At 31.9% G+C, this 22386-nt stretch overlaps 2 protein-coding genes and 1 long non-coding RNA gene across 3 annotated transcripts; 1 reads left to right on the forward strand and 2 right to left on the reverse strand.

The window, feature by feature from the left end:
- Nucleotides 1-4665: 4665 nt before the first annotated feature.
- LOC140838085 (F-box protein At3g07870-like) lies at nt 4666-6226 on the reverse strand. Its single transcript, XM_073204173.1, has 2 exons — nt 6069-6226; nt 4666-5819 (listed from the first exon to the last, which is right to left on the reverse strand). Exons 1-2 carry the CDS (start codon nt 6105-6107, stop codon nt 5055-5057), a joined length of 804 nt encoding a protein of 267 aa, XP_073060274.1. The 5' UTR covers nt 6108-6226; the 3' UTR covers nt 4666-5054.
- Nucleotides 6227-16896: 10670 nt separating this feature from the next.
- Nucleotides 16897-17624, reverse strand: LOC140840233 (uncharacterized). Its single transcript, XR_012119876.1, has 3 exons — nt 17489-17624; nt 17307-17382; nt 16897-17253 (listed from the first exon to the last, which is right to left on the reverse strand). It is a non-coding gene; the product is annotated as an uncharacterized lncRNA (long non-coding RNA).
- LOC140840231 (uncharacterized) lies at nt 17271-21271 on the forward strand. Its single transcript, XM_073207461.1, has 2 exons — nt 17271-20730; nt 20845-21271. The coding sequence occupies exons 1-2, from the start codon at nt 17436-17438 to the stop codon at nt 21210-21212; spliced, it is 3663 nt and encodes a 1220-aa protein (XP_073063562.1). The 5' UTR covers nt 17271-17435; the 3' UTR covers nt 21213-21271.
- The last annotated feature ends 1115 nt before the right edge of the window (nt 21272-22386 follow it).

Here is a 22386-nt window from a genome sequence, read left to right on the forward strand (position 1 = left end):
TGAAGAAGACGATGCGAATGTTGATGATGAAGTGAATATTTTTACGAATCCTGATGAGGGGACATCATGTCGACAACCACCACGTGACACATTGCAGAGGCAGACCGTACCTTTTTTGTCAAACACTTCTGAAATACCATCATTTTTCAATAAATTTTTTGGGGAAGAGCATCCTGATTCTATCGATGTTCCTTGTGGAGAGCAATCAAGCTATTACAATCCGGATAGAGGTGAATTACGCGTCAACATGTTATTTAAAGATAAGAATGATCTTATTGCATCTGTGAAAGATTATTCTGTCAGAGTTGTCAGGCGTGAGTACCGTGTCGAGGATAGCACACGCAGTTTGTTGAAGTTACGTTGTAAAAATAATTCTTCTACGGTCATTTGTCGATGGGGACTGCGGGCTTCATTCAAGGCCAAGACAGGTTATTGGAAAATAACAAAATATGGCGGGCCTCACACATGTATATCTACGTCTGTTGGTATAGACCATAAGAACTTGAGTAGTGAGATGGTGGCACATACGCTATTGGGAGTTGTTCGTTGTGATCCTTCGTACGAGATTAAGTACATCATTGAAAATGTGAAAGATAAATATGGTTATCAAATCTCGTACCTGAAGGCATGGCGAAGTTTGAAACGTGCTATGGAAATTGCTTACGGTACATGGGAGAGCTCGGTTCAATTACTACCGAAATATATGTGTGCTTTGTCAAAATACAATCCGGGAACAGTTGTGGAGTGGAAGCATCTCAGAGGCAACAACGAAATGAGTAAGACACTGAACTATGTTTTCTGGGCATTTAGGCCGTGTGTTGATGGGTTTCGGCATTGTCGGAAAATAATTAGTGTTGATGGTACACACTTGTATTCCAAATACAAGCACAAAATGTTGATCGGTGTCACTCTGGATGCGAACAATCAGGTTCTACCGCTAGCATTTGCTGTTGTGGATGAAGAAACAACAGATTCTTGGAAATGGTTCTTGGAGAATCTCGGAAGACATGTTGTTCGTGGTCAAAATGGCGTGTGTCTTATTTCTGATAGACATAAGGGAATCGTGCGTGCAACTGCAGATCTACCCTATTTTCAACCTCCACATGGTGTGCATCGGTTTTGTTTGAGACACGTGTGTTCAAACTTCAACGCTAAATTTAAAGACGTGCATCTGAAAGATTTATGCTGGGCGGCAGGCACACAGAATCAAATCTGTAAGTTTGAATCAATAATAGAGGCAATCAAACAAAAAAATATTTTGGCGCACCGATATTTGGCTGGAATTGAGAAAGAAAAATGGAGTTTGGCACATGATGGTGGTTGGCGTCGTGGGGTGATGACAACAAATATGTCGGAGTGTTTAAATAGTGTGTTGAAGGGTGCTCGTAGACTTCCTATATCTGCCATAGTACACTTGACACTTCAGAGGTGCAGTACAATATTTTATTGAACGTGTGACTAGAGGTGCTCGAATGGTTCAGGAAAATCAAATGTGGTCAGATTATGCATTTCGGAAGTATGACAATTGGGCGAGAAAATCTAGTGAACATCGTGTTGCCAAATATGATGTACGTGATCAAACTGCTTCTGTTGCAACTGTAGGAAGACCAAGTCGTGGCCAACATATGCAGGTGGTGAAGTTAGCAACGAGTGATTGTTCGTGTGGTAAATGGACGATTTTTGGCATACCATGTTCTCATGCTATTTGTACCGCGAAGTGGCACTCGTTGGATCCCACGACACTAGTGCAACCATGGTATAACATATCTGAGTACTTAGCGACTTACGAAGGCAGATTTCAACCTCTTGCAGATGAGCGTTACTGGGATCCTCCACCTTTCGAGTTGCAACACAATCCTGTTAGACGTGAAAGAAGAAGAGTTGGTAGAGATAGAACAACTCGATTGCGAAATGAGATGGACACAAATGTTTCTAGACAGAGACATCATGGATGAATTATTTTCTGATATTATAATAATCGTTGATATGATAAATGAGAAATTTAATGTTTTATTTGTTTTTACGTTATGTTCACGATTAAAATTAAATTTAAATAATTTAAAAAATCCCAGCGCAAATCGAAAGACTTCAAGTGCACGGCCGACGTCCGAGCGGTAACGAATTACCGCCCGAGCGCGAGGGGCTCTGGAAAATTTCCAGAGCCCCTCGCGCCCGAGCGGTAATTCGTTACCGCTCGGGCGCGTTGCGTGCGCTGGAAAGAATTCCAGCGCACAAGTCGCGCTCGTTCGGTAACTTGTTACCGCTCGAGCGCGAGGGGCTCTGGAAATTTTCCAGAGCCCCTCGCGCCCGAGCGGTAACAAGTTACCGCTCGGGCGCGTTACGTGCGCTAGAAATAATTTGATTCTGGCAAAAATCCTAACATATCCAAACATATGTGTTGCCATTCCTCCACTTTATGCGACACGTCTACTCCGGTTACTGCTTCACCATCAATTGTCAGACCCCAAATTATTGAAACATCTTGTAGTGTAACTGTTGCTTCACCACATGTAAAGTGAAACGTGTGTGTCTCACGTCTCCAACGTTCAACAAGCGCAGTAATCAAATGATTATCAATAACTTGCGAGCCACATTCTAAAACTCCATAAAAACCCATATGATTTAAATATGACAATACACGCCTGTGTAAGTAATTATTGGTATATAACTTCCAAATCAAATTGTCTGACATTTTCACTTTGACAATATCATCAACGGTTAACAAAGATACTCTTGATGATATATGGGTCGCCTGTAAATATAGGACACTAAGATCTTCTGGATTTCTATTATCTGCCATTTTTGCAAAATGTTGTAGATCTTCTCAACTTCAAAAAATATTGCAGGTAGGAAATGATAAACGAGAGCACCACTGAAGAAGATAAATGGATGAACAAGATAAATGGATGAAAGAAGAGGACGGGAAGAAGATAAGAATCGAATTGGACGAATCAATAAAGGCCACGTATTGATTGGACGCTCCACGTAGGAGCGTCCGCGCTTACCAAGCGCGGTGCTGCTCCACGTAGGAGCGTCCGCTAATGAGAAGCGCGGACGCTGCTACACGTAGGCAGCGTCCGCCCTTCTCATCAGCGGATTGAGGTAGTTTTGATACATGTTTTTTTTTTAAAGTATTTTTGAAAAAAAATTTAAAATTTAAATTATTTTTAATTAAAACCCTTATTAGGAACGGTAATTTCATTTTGTTTCTTTATTTATAAGGGCCGTGTCTGAATAGATTTATCGACATGTGGCCTAATGGATGAATCGCCCAAGAGACCAAGACCCAAATCCATAATTCCATTTGTTTGGCCCAAATTCAGAATCCATGTGTTTGTCAGCCCAATAATTTGAAAAAATACACCATGTCGTATAGCTAATTGGATATCCATCCAATTTATATAATGCTGGATGTAACTCTTTAAAGCGCAACAGCCACGTCCAACCGCACCCTCCCATCAATCTTTGTTTTTCCATCTTTTTTCTTTAATCGGGACGCCGCCACCCTCCACCTTTGCATCAAATATCAGCAGGGGTTTGTTTTAATTCTTTTTAGCATTTTCAAATGAAATGAAAACTCTCACAATATTTTATAAGCATACAATAATAATTAATATTATTGTACTACAGTGATACATTTTTAAATATATTTACAAACATATATACAAACCCAAATATATACACATATACATGTAAGCTTATATGACTTAACTTTCAAATAAGTGGATTTAATTACTATTAAAATTTTAAAAATCGATTTCAAACTGAATTTGTTATTTATATGAATTAATTATTAATTAAAATAAATTGATAAAAAAAATAATATGTTATAATTAGATACAAATATATGGAATTCTATATAATTATTTTTTTACAAAATTCAACAAAAAAATAACAAAAAATTCATCATGAATTTACATAAACATGTTTATAAATAATAAGATTCTGTGAAAGTTAGTAAAAATCTATCAAATACACATAAATCTATCATTTTAACAAGTCGTTAAATCTCTATATTAGTTACACCACACTTGGATAGTATCCCCAAGTAATTGATTTACAATGAAGCATTTGATTTGAGATTTTTCAGATGAAGGAAACCATGAATAACATTCAAATTGCATAAATGGATATAATCAAGTCTATTATAATTCGAAATCCTTCAAATAAAGACATTGGAACGATCTTCTCTTATGATTTGAAACTCTTTAACTTGTATGGGATGAATAAAATATTTTCATCCAAACTCAGATTTTACATACGGATAAAAGTGATCTCATTAGTTGGTCTTGACTCTTGAGAAAGAGATTCATAAATATTGGGAATCCTTCAAAACAATCTGGTGACTATCTTGAAATAGAGTAGTCTTTTGTGTGGACTGTCTCACGAATCTTTATCTGTGAGAAGGTCAATCCTACCGATATTCACAATAAAAAATAATATTCTTAGTATAAAAAGTAATACTTTTTCATGAATGACCCAAATAAGAGATATGTCTCAAAAAATACAACACGTGAGACCGTCTCACACAAGTTTTTGCCCTTGAAATAAAACTAAACATTTCAAACCTATGAAAACAACTTTATATCTTGAAATAACTCGTATGAATCGAGAAGAAACAAGTTCATCGAATAATAATTCATTCACAGCAACAATTAAATTTAAATTTAATCACCCATTTAAAACTCCATGTCCAGTCTTGAAATTGGTGTTAAAACCCTCCTCCTCCCAACGAAACCAAGCTGTTCACATGGCCTCGAAAATGGTGTTTTTTCCCATCGGTGCTCAGCTCAATCAACCGAATTTCTCTTGTTTTAACATTATAAGCTATGCAATGCCTCGTGGGATACCAATCACAGAAGAGCAACACCTCCCTAACGACTAACCAACAACAGGGATATAGTGATAAGAAATTCTTGACTTGGGAAATTTCCTTGAACCTGTGCCTCTCTGGTTTCAAATCAATTTTAAGCGTCATGATCCATTCCCCAGTTTTGTTATTCATTTCCCAAACATCCGTCAAAAACTTAGTTGTCGCACAAAAGAAGGATAGATTACTTCCCATTGCCATATAACTTTCCACGTTTGGTAGACGCTATTAACTGAGGAAGAGAGAAACGGCAAACGGCTTCAGTCTCAACATTCCAAGTCAAAACAACAGTTTTCCCTATGAAGTGCACATAGCCTCCAGTAACGAACGGACTACGATAGGCAATTCCGTCGAAGGGTTTTATGTCGATGCATCTCCAAACTTTATCAACTCCAACAGTTAGCACATGAATACGCGTCCTCGGATTCAAAAATTCTTCGCCGCACGCATATACCACTTTATACTCCATGGAAGCTTCACAAAATGCTAAGCCAAAAGACGGAAAGAATATTATTTCATGCAAATATGGAGGAAGAACGGCCCACTGCTTTGTTAAGGGATTAACAACATAAAGAATTTGACGGTCTCTGGGATCATAGGACAATACTAAACCATTGCAGCTAGCCCACACTAGCTTTTTAAAACGATAGTCAAGCTTAGATATCTCCACACAACCCCTTCGCATTTCCACATAAACCACATTGTCAGCCAGAGGCCAACAATCCTGGATTAGAATTCCAGTAGTTGAATTCCGGAGATGGTGGTTGATGAAAACTCGGGAACGGATGATAAGGTTCCATTCTTTGCAAACATGCCTCATCACATCATATAAGACCTGAGCCGAAAGATACGAAAGAAATTCGAAAAGCACTTCTTGAGGAAGATATTTGGTTCGTCTCTTCCTCGCACAACTCTTGCAGCAATGGAAAATGTAAGGGTTGATGGATCCCTGTGTAGTAGTTATACACAAGATTTAAGATTGCTGAGTCCAACGAAAAATTCTCTCCTTAATTTGTCCCTCCAATTCAACAAAAAGAATAACTAAACAATTTTTGAGATAATATAAATTTGGAAACAAAAAAGATTTAAACTTCGGAAAGAAAAAGATGAACGTAAAAACAAGTCTTGCCATTTTCCAGCAAGTTGAATTTTTTTTTTTTCAGGCTCTCAACGTCAAATATATACTGAACATTGTTACCGCAGTTTTTGGTTCGGTGGCGTCATCTGCATCGGCCATCAAAGAATCCAAGCACTTCGATCGGGACTACTTTCTCCGGAGCAATGGTGGCGGAGGTGATAAGATGGTCGGCGGCGGTAGAACACCTTCGGTGGACTTTTGACTGCCAAGGAATGGATTCAGAGTGTATATAATCTATATCTATACTAATCTAAATATATGAATTGAATTATGAATTTACATAAATATCCTTACTTTCATTTAATATTAATCATTAATACATATTTTCTTTTTCATTTCTATTTCATAAAATTAAAATTAATTAATTAAAATATATCTATATCTATATCTATACTATACTAATCTATCTATCTATATATAAATATATGAATTGAATTGTGAATTTACATAAATATCTTTACTTTCATTTATCTATATATATGAATTGAATTATGAATTTACATAAATATCCTTACTTTCATTTAATATTAATCATTAATACATATTTTCTTTTTCATTTCTATTTCATAAAATTAAAATTAATTAATTAAAATATATCTATATCTATATCTATACTATACTAATCTATCTATCTATATATAAATATATGAATTGAATTGTGAATTTACATAAATATCTTTACTTTCATTTATCTATATATATATATATATATATATATATATGAATTGAATTGTGAATTTACATAAATATCTTTACTTTCATTTAATATTAATCATTAATACATATTTTCATATTAATCATTAACACATCTTTTCTTTTTCTTTTTCTATTTCTTAAAATTAAAATTAATTAATTAAAATCTATCTATATCTATATCTATACTAATATAAATATGTGAATTGAATATATGTTTTCTTTTTCATTTTCTATTTCATAAAATTAAAATTAATTTTCATAAAATTAAAATTAATTATTAAAATTCAAAATTAATTAAAATTAAATTAATCTATCTATCTATACTAATCTATACTAATATCTATATATGAATGTGAATTGTGATTACATTGACATCAAATTCACAGAAAATCACTTTATTTTTTTTTTCAAATTCACAGAAAATCACTTTATTTTTTTATATTACAATTTGTCATATTAATGGTGTTATTTAAGTCATTTTTTATTTTAGTTTATTAATATCATTAATAGTGTATTTAACTCAATCAAACTAACTATTATTATAATTTACTTTAAATTTAATTTTAAATACATAAATTTATACATTGCCGTCAAATAATAATATGAAGACAAAAGAGATGAGTCGGATTGAATAAAAATAAAGTATTAATAAATATTAAGGTCATACAAAATTTCTTTCTCTCATTTAGAATAAAAATATTTTCAGACTCTTCATGTGTCAATAGAAATATACGATTGAGAGAAATATTTTTCTATAATAGATTTCAAACAATGTTTTTAAGTTATTTAGTCAATTTTTTTATAAATGCTGCTAAATAAATATTACTAAATAATATGCTATATTTGATCATTTTTTGTTCTTGCAATGAGATGAGTTTTTTTACCCTAGCGTTAACATGTTTGATTGTTATATGTCATTTGTATTGATCATGTAATTGTGTTTTGATTGTTTTTGTTATTTGTTTGTTTGCACAAAGAAAAGAGAAAACAAAATCAAATATCCAACATAAATGGTTATTTTTCAATTTTTTATTATTAAGATATTTTGTTATTTTTTAAACACATAATGCATGTTTTCTGTTTGCTTAGATTACTTAGTTTAAAGTGAGTTAGAAAATATTAAAAAATTGAAATATTTCTTCGTTTTTACCTTATGTCTCAGAATATCAAGGAATAATATTTTTTATTTATTGGGACAAATATATTTCCAAACTTCTGTCTATAAATCAATATTTAAATTTTTTACGACATTATTATATTATCTAATCAATTTTTTTTACTTAGATTGATAGAAGGCATTTTAATTTGAGTTTTTATGTTCTTGTTTATATTATTTTTGTAATATTATTTATTATGAAAATAATAGGTGAACTACAAAAATTGGTAGGTCTAAGAGTCCTCAGGTAAACGACAAATATGGATAAATTATTAAAATATATAATATCCAGTAGATATTTGGCATGCGCTTTTGTTCTAATTCAATGATTATGCATGATTCTAAATTTTCATTATATCACAAGTTAACGCATGTTTTGTTGTTGCTACATATATTTTGTCAATAGTCTAATATTTTTCTATGGTTTAAGAAAAATTGTGTGACTTTATATTATATTTTTACAGTTGTTTTTTTAAATAGTTTTATTATGATTTCAAGGCACCATTTTTCATTTGTGTTTTTTAAAGAAGTGGAATGAATATCTATAAAACGATGACATTAATAAGACGTCTTCTCTTTATTTAAAAAAAATATTGGAAAATTTATACAAATTGTAAATAATATGGGTTAATATTTAATTTGAGAGTGATTTATGCTTTTTATTGTTCGTATATACTTCAATTTCTTTGTTATTGTACTAAATAAATTATTTTTAAACTTTGAGTTATCATTTTTTTTTCTTATCGAGATTGTTTGTGTTATGATTTTTTTATTCGTTTTGGTTAGTATTGTTGGCGGTAATTGATTTTTCTGATATTATATGATGTGTCTTGTTGTTTATATAAAAATAAGTATGAGAGTACACCAATCAAACCACTTATTTTGGGTCTTCTGTTCTATGAAGAGAATAATAAATGGTTTCTGTGAATTATATAATTTCTTGGTTTTTCATATATATAGTCTACGAAATGCGTCAAATTTTGAACAAAAAAGTTTCGACAAACATAGGATGAAAAAAAAAGACATGTTAAATAAAAAAAATATGTTGTGTGTTACTATGTTGGGTACGATAATTGTTCCTGTTTGGTAGAGCGGTCGAACCGTGATGCTTGAGCTGCTGTGCAGTTTAACAGATTTGAGTTGCACAATTATTACTAGCTATAGTTTTTGGTAAAGCGACAAACGCTCAGTCTTACAATTGGTATCAGAGCCAAGGTCACGGGTTCGATTCCCATTGATTGCAATGAGTGCAATTATAGGAGGAAGATTGTTGGGTGCAATAATTGTCCCTACTTGGTTGAGCGGCCGAACCGTGGTGCTTGAGCTGTTGCGCGGTTTAAAAGATTTGAGTTGCACCATTACTACTAGCTATAACTTTTGGTAAAACGGCAAGTGCTCAGTCCTACATACTATGTCCTAATTTCTGTATGATATAATTCAAGCACATTTTTTTATAGATATTTGAAATTAGGTCCAACTAAGTAACATGAAACATATACATATATATTAAATCATATTTAAAGCAAAATTTTAAGATCAAGAATGATTCAGATTTAAATTTCAACGAAGCACAATGAAGAAGAAATTGAAGAATTATATGTATACATTATGTGTTATATAATGATTATGTTGCTACTTCATGGTTGTGCGACATATAAATGTCAATATTTCTCAATAAAATAGTTTTTCAAAAAGAAAAAATTCTTCATTCAGAAAAAAAAATACATGAAAAACAAATTGTACATAATTTTCATTATATTTATAATGGTATGAGAACAATTCTAAAGCTTTGTTGACACAATATAATAGATGAATTATGTGCATTTTATTGAGACATCGAGCCAGTTTCACTTTATTTCCTCCAATATTATCTCAATATATTTCGAGGTGATACGAGATTGTTTTTGTCTCTTTTTTTAGTCAAAGTGTCTAACCAGCTAATTCATAACATATATGATGTAGCATAGAAAACTTCTTGTCAAGTAAATTCACTTAGCCAAATATTGAAATTCAAATAAAATTCTACAATATTTCATCAAATTAATTTTGACTATCGTAAAATGCTCATGAAATCTAAAATGGTTATATTATTAGATGAGATATTGAATAAAACAAATACTTTGACATATATTAGAATGATATCTCATATGCATATTTTAATTACATTATTCGTATCTATTCTCAAGATTTTTAAAATACAATAAATAATTTTGTATGTCGTTCTACAAGATAAAATATTATAAAACAAAATATAAACTCGCTAGAAGAAAATTTTTTTTGTTTCAATGAATAATATAATATTATGTTCTAAACGCAACAAATGAGATTGAAACTATATCATCTTCATGACATGATGCACGCAATCATTATTGCAAAGCTTCCAAAAAATGACGATCAAAGATGATTTTCTTGAATTGTGTCAAATTAAATGGGGACACAATTCTAAGATATAGTCATTTGAAGAGATTTCAAGTAATTTTTCTCACAGTGATTGAGAAATAGTTGTTGAAAATTTATTAATCTTATAGCTATAGACGATCAGATATTTGCTGAGCATACCAAAATAGTTATATGCATATTATAACAAACTACGACAAAGACATGGGCGGATCCACTGTAGGGTCGGAGGGGGCCACGGCCCCCCTGAATTTTTTTAATTTTTTTTTACTATGTAAGATATATTTTATTATTTAGTATATATATTATTTGACCCATCAAAATTTTAAGTATCTATAATTAGTCTAATGGTTAAAGACTTTAGAGATTTACACATATGGTCCATGTTTAATTCTTTTTATACGCTGTTTTTTGACATTGTTCTGCATTTTTTTTTTTTGAAAACCTAAATAACGGGCTTTTACAAAGTCCCAACTTAAAACCTTTATAGTTGGTTAATACAAACACAATCAAGAAAGCCATTTGAAATAATAACCTTTTGCAAAACATCTGCTATATTGTCGACTGACGAGTGAAATATTGTGGGACGCGAGTTCGGAGACACATCAGAAGGAAAGACAAGGATTCTTGGAATTTTTTCTACGTTCATGAATTGATCGAGGTAGACCGGGCCCCCCAAACATATCATTCTGGATCCGCCCCTGGACAAAGAGTTGTTGAGTTGTCAAAATCAACCAAGAAGCATATTGGAAAGTGTGTCAAGTGGATAAGATAATTTCTCTGATTCATATACCGTCTATGGTCATGATTTTTTATTTTTTATGGCTTAGTTTGTTTCATTTGATAAATGTTATTAACCATGTTTTAATTCATTTAAATATTATCAAAATTTCGTACATATATTTTCAGCAGTTTAGGTTTTTACGTGCAACGCACGTGCATTTTTCTAGTATATATATATATATATATATATATATATATATATATATATATATATATATATATATATATATATAATAAGAATTAACTTCCCACTCAATCGTATGATTTGGGCTTCATGGATCCAGTCGATTTTTTTAATAAAAAAAATCGAAAACATTTTATTTTAACAAGTTTTTTAGAATTTTTTCTCAAAAATATAATTTTTCATGAAAAATTAAAAATAGAGGAATCAAAAAAATAAATACAAGATAAAAAAGAAACGGTGGGTTGAAAAAAGAAAGAATAGTAAATTTGGTGTATAATTATATTTTTGAGATATTTCATAATATTTTGTGATTGTGTGGATCTAATGTCTTGTAATTCTCTATAAACTAGAATTCTCCACATACAAAGCTCTTATCAAGATAACACATTCATACACAACTATTTATGCAATTCAATTCATATATATTATTTTATATGTAAATACACAATTTATTGTAAAAAATATCAAAAATTATATATTCGTGTCAATATAATGTAAGTAGTTATATATATATATATATAGAAACACACACACATACACACACACACAAATATGCGTGTTTTATAATAGTTTTTGGATTTGATCTTAAATGTTAAACCTACCTAAAAAACCTATTTTATATTTATAATTTATAAAATTGATATTCTTTGGAAAATGTAAAAAAATTGAATATTTAATATTATCTTTCATTGGTTCTAATAAATTTAATAATAAAAAAATTAGTTAAAGAATTTATCTAGGGATGGCAATTTCCCCCGCGGGTTTGAGGCCCCGCGGGGAAAACCCGAAACGGGGATGGGGATCCCCGATTTTTTCGGGTTTGGGTTCGGGTTCGGGGATTTTTTTAAATCTCCGATGTAGTTCGGGGCGAGTATGGGATTACTATCCCCATCCCCGAAATCCCCGAACCCGCCCCGAAAATATATTATCAATAATAAAATAATAGTATTATTAGTATTAATAATATAATTTTTAAAATATTAATAATATTATTATTGTTGATATTGATATTAATATTAATATTAAAATTATATCAAATAATAATATATAATAATAAGTTTTGGTTTGAGAAAATATCCGAATCCGTCATCGTCTTGCCATATTATTATTTTTGAAATGGGGATGGGGACGAGGATGGTAAGTTGATCCCCGAAGTTTCGGGTTTGGGGATTCCCCGAACCCGAAAAAACGGGGATGGGGGCGGGGATGGCATTCGGGGATGGGGATGGGAATGGCAAACCCGCCCCCGCCCCGGCCCATTGCCATCCCTAAATTTATCAAAATTTGTGTATTGGAGATTTAAGAAAATATATGGGAGAAGTAAAATAATAAAATAAGGTGTTTATTAAAAAATATACAGATCACGTTAGTTTTTTAAAAACAGCTTATAAGCTATCAAACATCTTATTTTGACTATTTATAAGTTTTTGCCACAAATTTGAAGAGCTTATAATTTGTGCATTTTATAATGACAAACACTTGTATGAGACGGTCTCACGGGTCGAATTTGTGAGACGGATCTCTTATTTGGGTCATCCATGAAAAAATATAATTTTTTACGCTGAGAGTATTATTTTTTATTGTGAATATGTGTAGGATTGATCCGTCTTACAGATTACTATCCGTAAGACGGTCTCACATGAGACTCACCCTCTTATAATTATCCATTAAAATCTTTATACAATGGTATTTATCTGAAGAATAACGCCTTCCACCCGCAGAGGAAATGATGTTGCTCATAATCACCATTGCATTATTATGTTGAGGTTAATGAAATTGCAAATTGTTTAGATATAAAGTAATATATTTGCAAATTTTACGCGTACTTCATTTTTTGAAACTGTTATAAAATGGATGGAAAATTAATATATATGAATAGTGACTGAATTTTACGTATGCTTAATTTTTATGAAGTACTTTTTTTATTTATTAATATCAATCTATATTTTGCGCACACTTCTCACGATATTTTTCATTATAAAATTAATTAATTAAATAATTAGTTAATAAAATGAAAAATCAAAATCTTAATTTCATGTGTACTTTTGTTTATGCTTAATACCTTGAATATTCATTTACTTCTAGAGTAGGTCTCTTGTGAGACGGGTCAACTCTACCCATATTCACAATAAAAAATAATACTTGTAGCATAAAATGTAATATTTTTTCATGAATGACCCAAATAGATATTCATCTCACGAAATACGACACATGCAGTTTTTGTATTACTTCTAAATGTTTCCGGCCAACAAAATTGAGGATTTTAATGTTGTTGATAAATTATTTGATTTTTCCTTCTAAATTTATAGGAGGATATTTCAAGTTCAAAGATTCTGTTTGATTTTAAAATTTGATGTGATCTTATTTTTTTATATAGATATTTTCTAGGATAAAAAAATATCGATTTTAAATATATTATCTTGGTTATAAAACAAAACAATTAAATTAACATATTTTCTACAATATTTTGACTTCAATATACCCATTTTCAAAAGACAAAAGATCTGCAACAAATAGTTTCCTAAAGTATATATTGCATTTGGATTGATATATTTCAAGTCCATTGAATTCAAATATATGCATATCTTTTTCTATAATTTTAGATAAGCGATATTATAGACTTTAAATTTACATGTTACATGTTTAAATAATGTTTCATGTTAATTATGATAGATTTTAAGAGATATTTGAAAGTCATTCTGATTTGTGTTACAAATGTATAAATAAGTTATGTAAGATTTCATCTATTATTTCGTTGTTAACATTAAAATTATAATCGAAATCAAATCTCTCAGCCAAAATTAAACTTAAAGATCGAGGGTTGTTGGAAAGTTCATAAAAATATTTAGAGTTGGATTTACCTAATAAAAAACACTAGCCCAGGGAATTACAGCTAAGCCCATAAGGAAGGAGCTAGCCTGGGTCGAATTACAGCTAAGCCCAGAAGGGAGGAGCTAGACTGGGTCGAATCACATTCTATCGCCTGAAATAATCCGCCCTTGTTCGTAAATAAAACATACGCTAAATAATACATAAAGACATTAAAAATAATTTATTACATCAATAAAAAAAAAAAAGACAACGAGTATTTGAAATTATATATAATTGAGCCCCTTCACGGCATGGAAGGTTCGGTCATAGGGTCGGGTCAAGATGGTGTTTGATATTTGGTCTAGAATAAATGAATTTATTTATTCATTGTTTTTAGTTATTGATCGATATTCATTTATCATTAAACATGAATAATCGGGCCGATTATATAGATTTTGTTTTTTGATATCAGCCCAAAAAGCTAGTAATTAAAATTTAACTTCACGTTATCAATCAACACATAATTAAATAGGAGTGAGTCTAATATAAGACCGTCTCACGGATAATAATTTGTGAGACAGGTCAATCCTATCTGTATTCACAACAAAAAGTAATATACTTAACATAAAAAGTAATATTTTTTCATGGGTGACCCAAATAAGAGATCCGTATCACAAATACGACCCGTGAGGCCGTCTCACACAAGTTTTTGTCATTAAATAGATTAAAAAGAATATTTCATTTCAATGTATGGATTTACCGTTTACGTGAAAATTGAAAGTTCAGATACTAATATGTTTATATTTAATTAAATTCAAATAGAAATATTGAAAGGTTAAATAAAATATATTTAATAAATCTAACAAATATATTGATAAATAATCTACAGACGGTAATCAGTCAATAATTTGAATAGTTTTATTTAAAAAATCTCATTCACTCACTTAAATTGATTTGTCTATATTGAATTTGAGTGATCCTCATGTGAGATCTCTTACGGATCTTAATCTGTGAGACTGGTCAACCCGACGGATATTCCACGATAAAAAGTAATAATCTTAGCATAAAAAATAATATTTTTTCATGAATAACCCAAATAAGAGATCCGTCTCATAAATATGATCTGTGAGACCGTCTCACACAAGTTTTTGACTTTGAATTTAATAGTAAAACCTAATAAGAATTATCAATATATGATGACTCTAAATTCGATTTATTACAATTTGACATTGTGTACTATCTACACCCATCTGATCAATCGTCTTTCAGAGCAAAAAGTCCAAGTCTAGAATTTATTTTTCTCCATTGAGGCTTACTGCTTCTCATGTTAATTAATATTGCAGGAAAATAAATTTCAGAAGTTTTGAAAAATCAAAATATAAGGTCTTTTACGTTAATAGTATGATATATTTGACGAATAGCCATAAATATTAGGCAAATAAAATTCCGATGGCTGAATTTCTTTAATTCAACAAAATGTTTATCGGGTGGATTTATGCAAATATTTTTTTGAAAGTTGAAACATATATTTTTATAACAATTTAAATAGGCAGCTAGTGTTGCCTACGCTGTCTTTATTTTCACCTCTAACAACTGATTTATTTTAATTTAAGAAGACCATTTATCATCCAACGACTCCCAATATTTATTTACTTAACCCATCATTATTTATTTATTTTCCAAATTAAAAATTCTCTAAAGTTATGACTTTTGCATTTAAAAACAATAATATAATCTACAAACAAATTGTTGGAAATTGCCCGGATACATATCTTGGACCTCAACTTCAGATAACGCCAGCTTGGTTCGTTCGATCTTAGGTGGAGGCAGTGCTCACACCCCATATGAATGGTTAAGATTCCACTTAATGGGAAATAAAAAAAAAAATTGGGCCAAAAAAAATTCTGGCCCTTGAATGTACCCGTACTGCACGCAGAGGTAAGATGGAATAACCTCGCCAGCTTGCTGATGTAAATGGCAGCCGTTAGTTTTGAAACTTGTATAGTCAATTATTTTCTCTTCTAGTTTTTTCAATAAAGTCAACTGTATTTGAAAATTCAAAAGTAGAGTTCTCTCAATCATTTTTTTAAAAAATAAAATAAAATAAAACAATATTTATATTAATTTGTTTTCCCACCTACAAAAAACTGTTCATCAGGTTGTGGTATGAATCTTTTTTTGCTCTTAAATAAATAGCCTTGTCGGAATTTTCAATCACACTTCCATAAGTAAAAATAGGAGAGTATAATTCAAATTATTTTTTTTAGGAAAAACATTAGGATACGAGTAGTTTTAATTTGTAACAATGAAATATGTCTTGTATATTGTGAGCTTATTTTTTCTCGAATGATTTTTTTTAATGCTAGTTTTCACTTTAGAAATACGGTAAAAACTTGTATGAGACGGTCTAACGGGTCGTATTTTGTGAGACAAATCTCTTATTTGGGTTATCCATTAAAAAATATTATTTTTTATGCTAAGAGTATCACTTTTTATTGTGAATATCAGTAGGGTTGACCCGTCTCACAGATAAAGTTCTGTGATACCGTCTCACAAGAGACCTACTCTAAAAATACATACACCAAAACTGCAATTATGAAAATAGAATAAAGAACATTTAGCCTTGTGAGTAATATCATCAATTTTTATTTCCCATATGTTTACGAATTTTGATGAGTTGTTATAGAAAAAGAAATTTTGAATAATAAATTGTGACATAACTTTGTTCTAAAGATATGAAAATTTAAATAGATCGTTTATATTGCAAACAATAAAAATAAAATTACATTTTAAAAAGTAAAACGTAAATAACATTTACCATGAAAATATACATGGAGAGAACAAACGATCCAAGAGCTCAAGTCCCTATCAATCCCTCGCCTTAAAAATTCAAGTTGTACCTAGCTGAACATTAATAAACCTAAGAATTATATATTATTATTTTTATTAATATTATTTTCTTCTAGATTTCTTGTACCCTTGCCACTGATTTTGTTTTAATAGCAAGAAATACTTGTTTTATTAAATAATCAATATATCTGAAACAAAAAGTATACAAAGTCAATATATTTTTTAAAATATCTCTAATTTTCAACCCTTCATAAGTGGGGACGGGTGGATTTGGCTTAAAGACGTGATTTGCTGTCCGCATCTTCCGATTTCTTTTGGTTTTGGTCAGTGGGAAGGCATGTAGTCCGCCATGTTTGATAGTGTTCATACTGTTAAAATATAAAGAAATATAAAGAATTTATTACCATCTTTGACTTATTACCTTATCCCTTCCACACATTCTTGATTCTGTCACCAATTGTCTGCAAATATTTCCCCCTCCGGCTCTGATCTACCACCTTAAAGAAACGATATGGGGAGAATTTAGCATATTACCTTCAAGAAAATAGATATGAAAACATCCCAGAAATCTTTCATTTTCTTGCTTCATATTCTTCTTTTTACCTTGCTTCCATTAAAGACTGAATCTTCTGCAAGAACAGAAGCAGAAGCATTGGTGACATGGAGGAGGAGCTTGTCACCAGTTTCTTCTCTCAATTCATGGTCACTAAACAACATAAGAAATCTCTGTAAATGGACGGGGATTAGCTGCAACGCCGGTGGCTCGGTTTCTGGCATAAATTTGTCACGTGCAAATCTCTCAGGAAGGATTAATGAACTTGATTTTGGCTCATTTCCAAGTCTCGCTAATTTCAGTGTCAATGGAAATAATTTCAACGGTTCGATACCATCTAGTATTGGGAATCTATCAAAGATCACTTTCTTGGACCTCAGCAACAATTTATTCGATGGCATCATTCCACCAGAGGTCGGGAATTTGAAAGAGATTCAGTACATTAGTTTGTATAACAACAATCTGAATGGGAAGGTTCCTTATCAAATTGGCAATCTTCAAAAGGTGAGATACTTGGATTTTGGTTCAAATTACTTGGAGTCTACCGACTGGTCTAGGATCCGGGGATTCCCTTTCTTGACTCACCTGAGCTTTTATTACAACTCACTCACCTTGGAATTTCCAGGTTTTATTTCCAGTTGTCCCAACCTCACTTTTCTTGACTTGTCAGTAAACAATTTTACCGGCCAAATCCCTGAATCGGTATTCAAGAATCTGCTCCAGCTTGAATATCTGAATCTCAGTACCAATTCATTTCAAGGGCTTTTGTCAGCAAATCTAACCAATCTTTCAAAGTTGAAAGATATTCGGTTAGCAAATAACATGTTCTCTGGCTCAATACCTGATACCATTGACTTGATATATGGTCTCCAAACTCTTGAGCTGTTTAACAATTCGTTTAAAGGAAGTATTCCATCTTCTTTGGGAAAACTGAGGGATCTTAAGCAACTGGATCTCCGAATGAATGGCTTGAATTCCACGATTCCGTCTGAGCTTGGTCAGTGTGCTAACCTTACTTACCTGGCTTTCGCCGTTAATTCACTTACTGGACCTTTGCCTTCATCCTTTTCAAATTTGACCAAATTAATTCAGTTGGGATTGTCCGATAATAATCTATCTGGAGATATATTGCATCAATTCATCAGCCATTGGACTGAATTAACATCGTTGCAGCTTCAAAATAACCATTTCACCGGGGAAGTTCCACCTGAGATAGACTTACTGACGAATCTCAATTACCTTTTTCTGTACAATAACACATTTGCAGGGTCCATTCCACAAGAGATTGGAAACCTACAAAACTTAATGGTCCTCGACCTTTCAGGAAACAATTTTTCGGGCGCAATTCCTATAACAATCACGAAGCTCACGAATCTTTCAATCCTAAACCTTTTTTTCAACAATTTTACTGGAACCATTCCACCTGCGATTGGAGATCTAAAATTACTTCAAATTCTCGACCTCAATACAAACCAATTGAGTGGACAGTTGCCAGAGTCCATCTCTAACCTGAGTAGTTTGGAGGGTCTCTCCGTGTTTGACAATCAATTTTCAGGAATCATTCCACAGGACCTGGGAAAAAGAAGTCTTGGATTGGCCAATGTTAGCTTTTCTAGTAACTTCTTCTCTGGGGAACTGCCACCTGGTCTATGCAGTGGCTTTGCGTTAAATCAATTCACAGCGAACAACAACAATTTTTCAGGTCCATTGCCAGAGTGTTTGAAGAATTGTTCCAGCCTTCAGAGAGTGAGGCTCCATGACAACCGATTTTCAGGAGACATCTCAGAGGCATTTGGAATTCATCCAGATCTTAGATTCATCTCTCTTGGCAGAAACCAATTTACCGGCCAACTGGCACCAAAATGGGGAGAATATGAACAGCTTACCAATATCCAGATGGATCACAATAAAATTTCTGGACTTATTCCAGCCGAGTTAGGAAATTTGACACAGTTAGGTCTCCTTGACTTGGGTTCAAATGAATTGACAGGCAAACTTCCTGCTGAATTGGGAAGTTTAGGCCAACTGTTCAGTCTCAATCTAAGAAACAATCAGTTGAATGGACCAATTCCTCGAACTATTGGCCGCTTGACACGGCTCCAGTTTCTCGATTTGTCTGAAAATACATTATCAGGAAACATTCCAGAAGAGCTTGGGAATTGTGAAAACTTGATAAGCTTGAATTTAAGCAATAACTTTTTATCAGGGAACATCCCATCTGAACTTGGAAACTTGGTGATGTTACAGTTATTTTTGGATCTTAGCAACAATTCGTTGTCTGGGATGATTCCATCAAATTTGGGAAAGCTAACCTCTTTGGAGACTCTCAACCTGTCACGTAACAACCTTTCAGGAAGAATTCCTTCATCATTAACTGGAATGTTTAGTCTGAGGAATGTCAATTTCTCCTATAATAAGCTATCTGGTCCGATCCCCTCGGGTGGGATATTCACAAAAGTACCTGCCACAACTTATATTGAAAACCTTGGCCTGTGTGGACCTGCAGAAGGATTATCACCTTGTGATATCATTTCTTCAACTCCCAAGTCACAAAATAAGAGGAGAAAGATTCTGATTGTTTCGATTGTTCCAGTTGCCAGCATCATAATTTTGGCAACCATTATTGTTGGATGTCTTATCTTCAGGAAGAAAACAGATAAACATGATGAAGAAAGTAAAACAACAACCTTTGGAAATACTGGATCATTCATTTGGGAAAAGGAGGGCAGACTCACATTTGGAGATATTGCCAAGGCAACTGAAGATTTCAGCGAGAAGTATTGCATTGGAAGAGGAGGATTTGGAAGCGTTTACAGAGCTGATTTGCCAGATGGACAGGTTGTTGCAGTTAAAAAGCTCAACATATTTGACTCCACTGCTATTCCACAAACAAATCTCCGCAGTTTCGAGAATGAAATTCGAACACTGACAGAAGTAAGGCATAGGAACATAATTAAACTTTATGGATATTGTTCTCAGAGAGGGTCAATGTACCTGGTGTACGAGTATGTAGAAAGAGGTAGCTTGCAAAAAGTCCTGTACGATGATAGGGAGGTACCAGAACTAGACTGGGCTACAAGAGTGAAAATCATCCAAGGAATATCACATGCACTCGCTTATCTGCATCACGACTGCTCCCCACCTATTGTGCACCGTGACGTGTCGCTGAACAATATCTTACTGGAGTCGGAATTTGAACCACGGCTCTCAGATTTTGGTACAGCAAAACTGCTAACGCCTGATTCATCCAACTGGACCACAGTTGCCGGTTCCTATGGCTACATGGCACCAGGTAACGCAGCCAATCTGTATTTTCAACTTCTATATATTCTATCTTGGTTTATACGACTCCATAGAAATAAAAAAATATGCTTTACTGATAAGTCATTTCTCATGAACATGTTAGAGCTGGCATTTACCATGAAAGTCACAGCGAAATCTGACGTATACAGCTTCGGGGTGGTGGCATTGGAAATACTTATGGGAAAGCATCCAGGAGAACTCATATCCACATCCGCAAATTCAGCATTGCACAACAACTCTGATATGCTTTTGAAGGATTTTCTTGATCAACGCCTTCCACCCCCCACCGGCCAGATAGCAGAGGAAGTGGTGTTTGTGATCACCATTGCATTGGCATGTACGCGAGATAATCCAGAGACACGGCCAAATATGCGTTTTGTTGCGCAAGAGTTAGAAGCTAGTACTCAGGCTTACCTCCCCGAGCCGCTAGGATCCATAAAAATAGGGAAACTTACAAATTTCTCCAAGTAGGAAAGAAACTGTTCATATTTCTTAATCTTTTTATTACACATAATTTGCATGTGATTATTCAGGGACGGACTGTACTTTTTTCGAAGAAGTGGAGAATTTTTTTTCCATAATCTTTAAAAAATTAAATATAAATAGATAATAGTAGCTTTAGAACATTATTTTTAAAAACAAGAATCGATTCCATATAACCGATAAATGATAATGGGTCGTATATAAGAGAAAAGTTTTGCCTATAAATTTTTAAATTTTATAATAATATAAAATTTTAAAATTAATAAATATATTATATCTTGTCCATTAAAAAAAATATTAAGTTCTTTCTATAATATTTGAAGTGATTCGACTTTATTAAAATTAAATACAAAATAATATTTGATTTGACTCGATTTTTTTATACCAGATTTGAGTTATGTTTCTATGAATATAATATTTTGTCTTTTATTTATTTCAAGGCAACACAAATATAAATATGGTCAGTGAACATAATAGATATTAGTACAATTTATTAATATTTTATAAACAGAATTCTGCAAAATATTATTTATTAAAATTTAGATTTATAATTAAATTCTATATAAAAAAAGAGTATTATTATAGATTTATGTTTATTATATTTAGATAATTAAATTCTATAAAGGATAGCTTATCGTTATATATTTATGGTTAGTATATTAAAACTTGATACAAAAAATTATTTAGGAATTTTTATTTAAATCTATTTTGCAAATTACTCATGCTAATTTAGAACATTATTTTACGAATCAAGGAATTTTTTTGTAGGGTGCTCCTTATATTTATTATAGTGAAGTATAAATAGGGTGATTGATTAAAGAAGTAACATTCTCGATTTTTTTTAAAAATCATTAACCAATAACTAAAAAATTTAATTTAAATATTTCAATTTTTGAAGAAATAGGCTTGAAGTTATCGTTCGAATATGAAGATTGTAATTAGCGCATAAAATCAATTTAAACAATTAATCATAAAATAAAATTAGTTCATATCAATTTACTTTATCTCCTGATTCTTATCATATAATTAATGGATGGAAGGTAGATAATCCGAGTAAGATACATTTGAAAACAAGATTTTATGTAAACTATATAATTAAGCTTGTATTTTATTTCGTGACACAAAAAAGAGATCATTAAAGAAATATGTACACAAAAAGTAT

This window comes from Primulina eburnea, chromosome 8, assembly GCF_022965805.1.
Source record: "Primulina eburnea isolate SZY01 chromosome 8, ASM2296580v1, whole genome shotgun sequence".
NCBI classification, from domain to species: domain Eukaryota; kingdom Viridiplantae; phylum Streptophyta; class Magnoliopsida; order Lamiales; family Gesneriaceae; genus Primulina; species Primulina eburnea.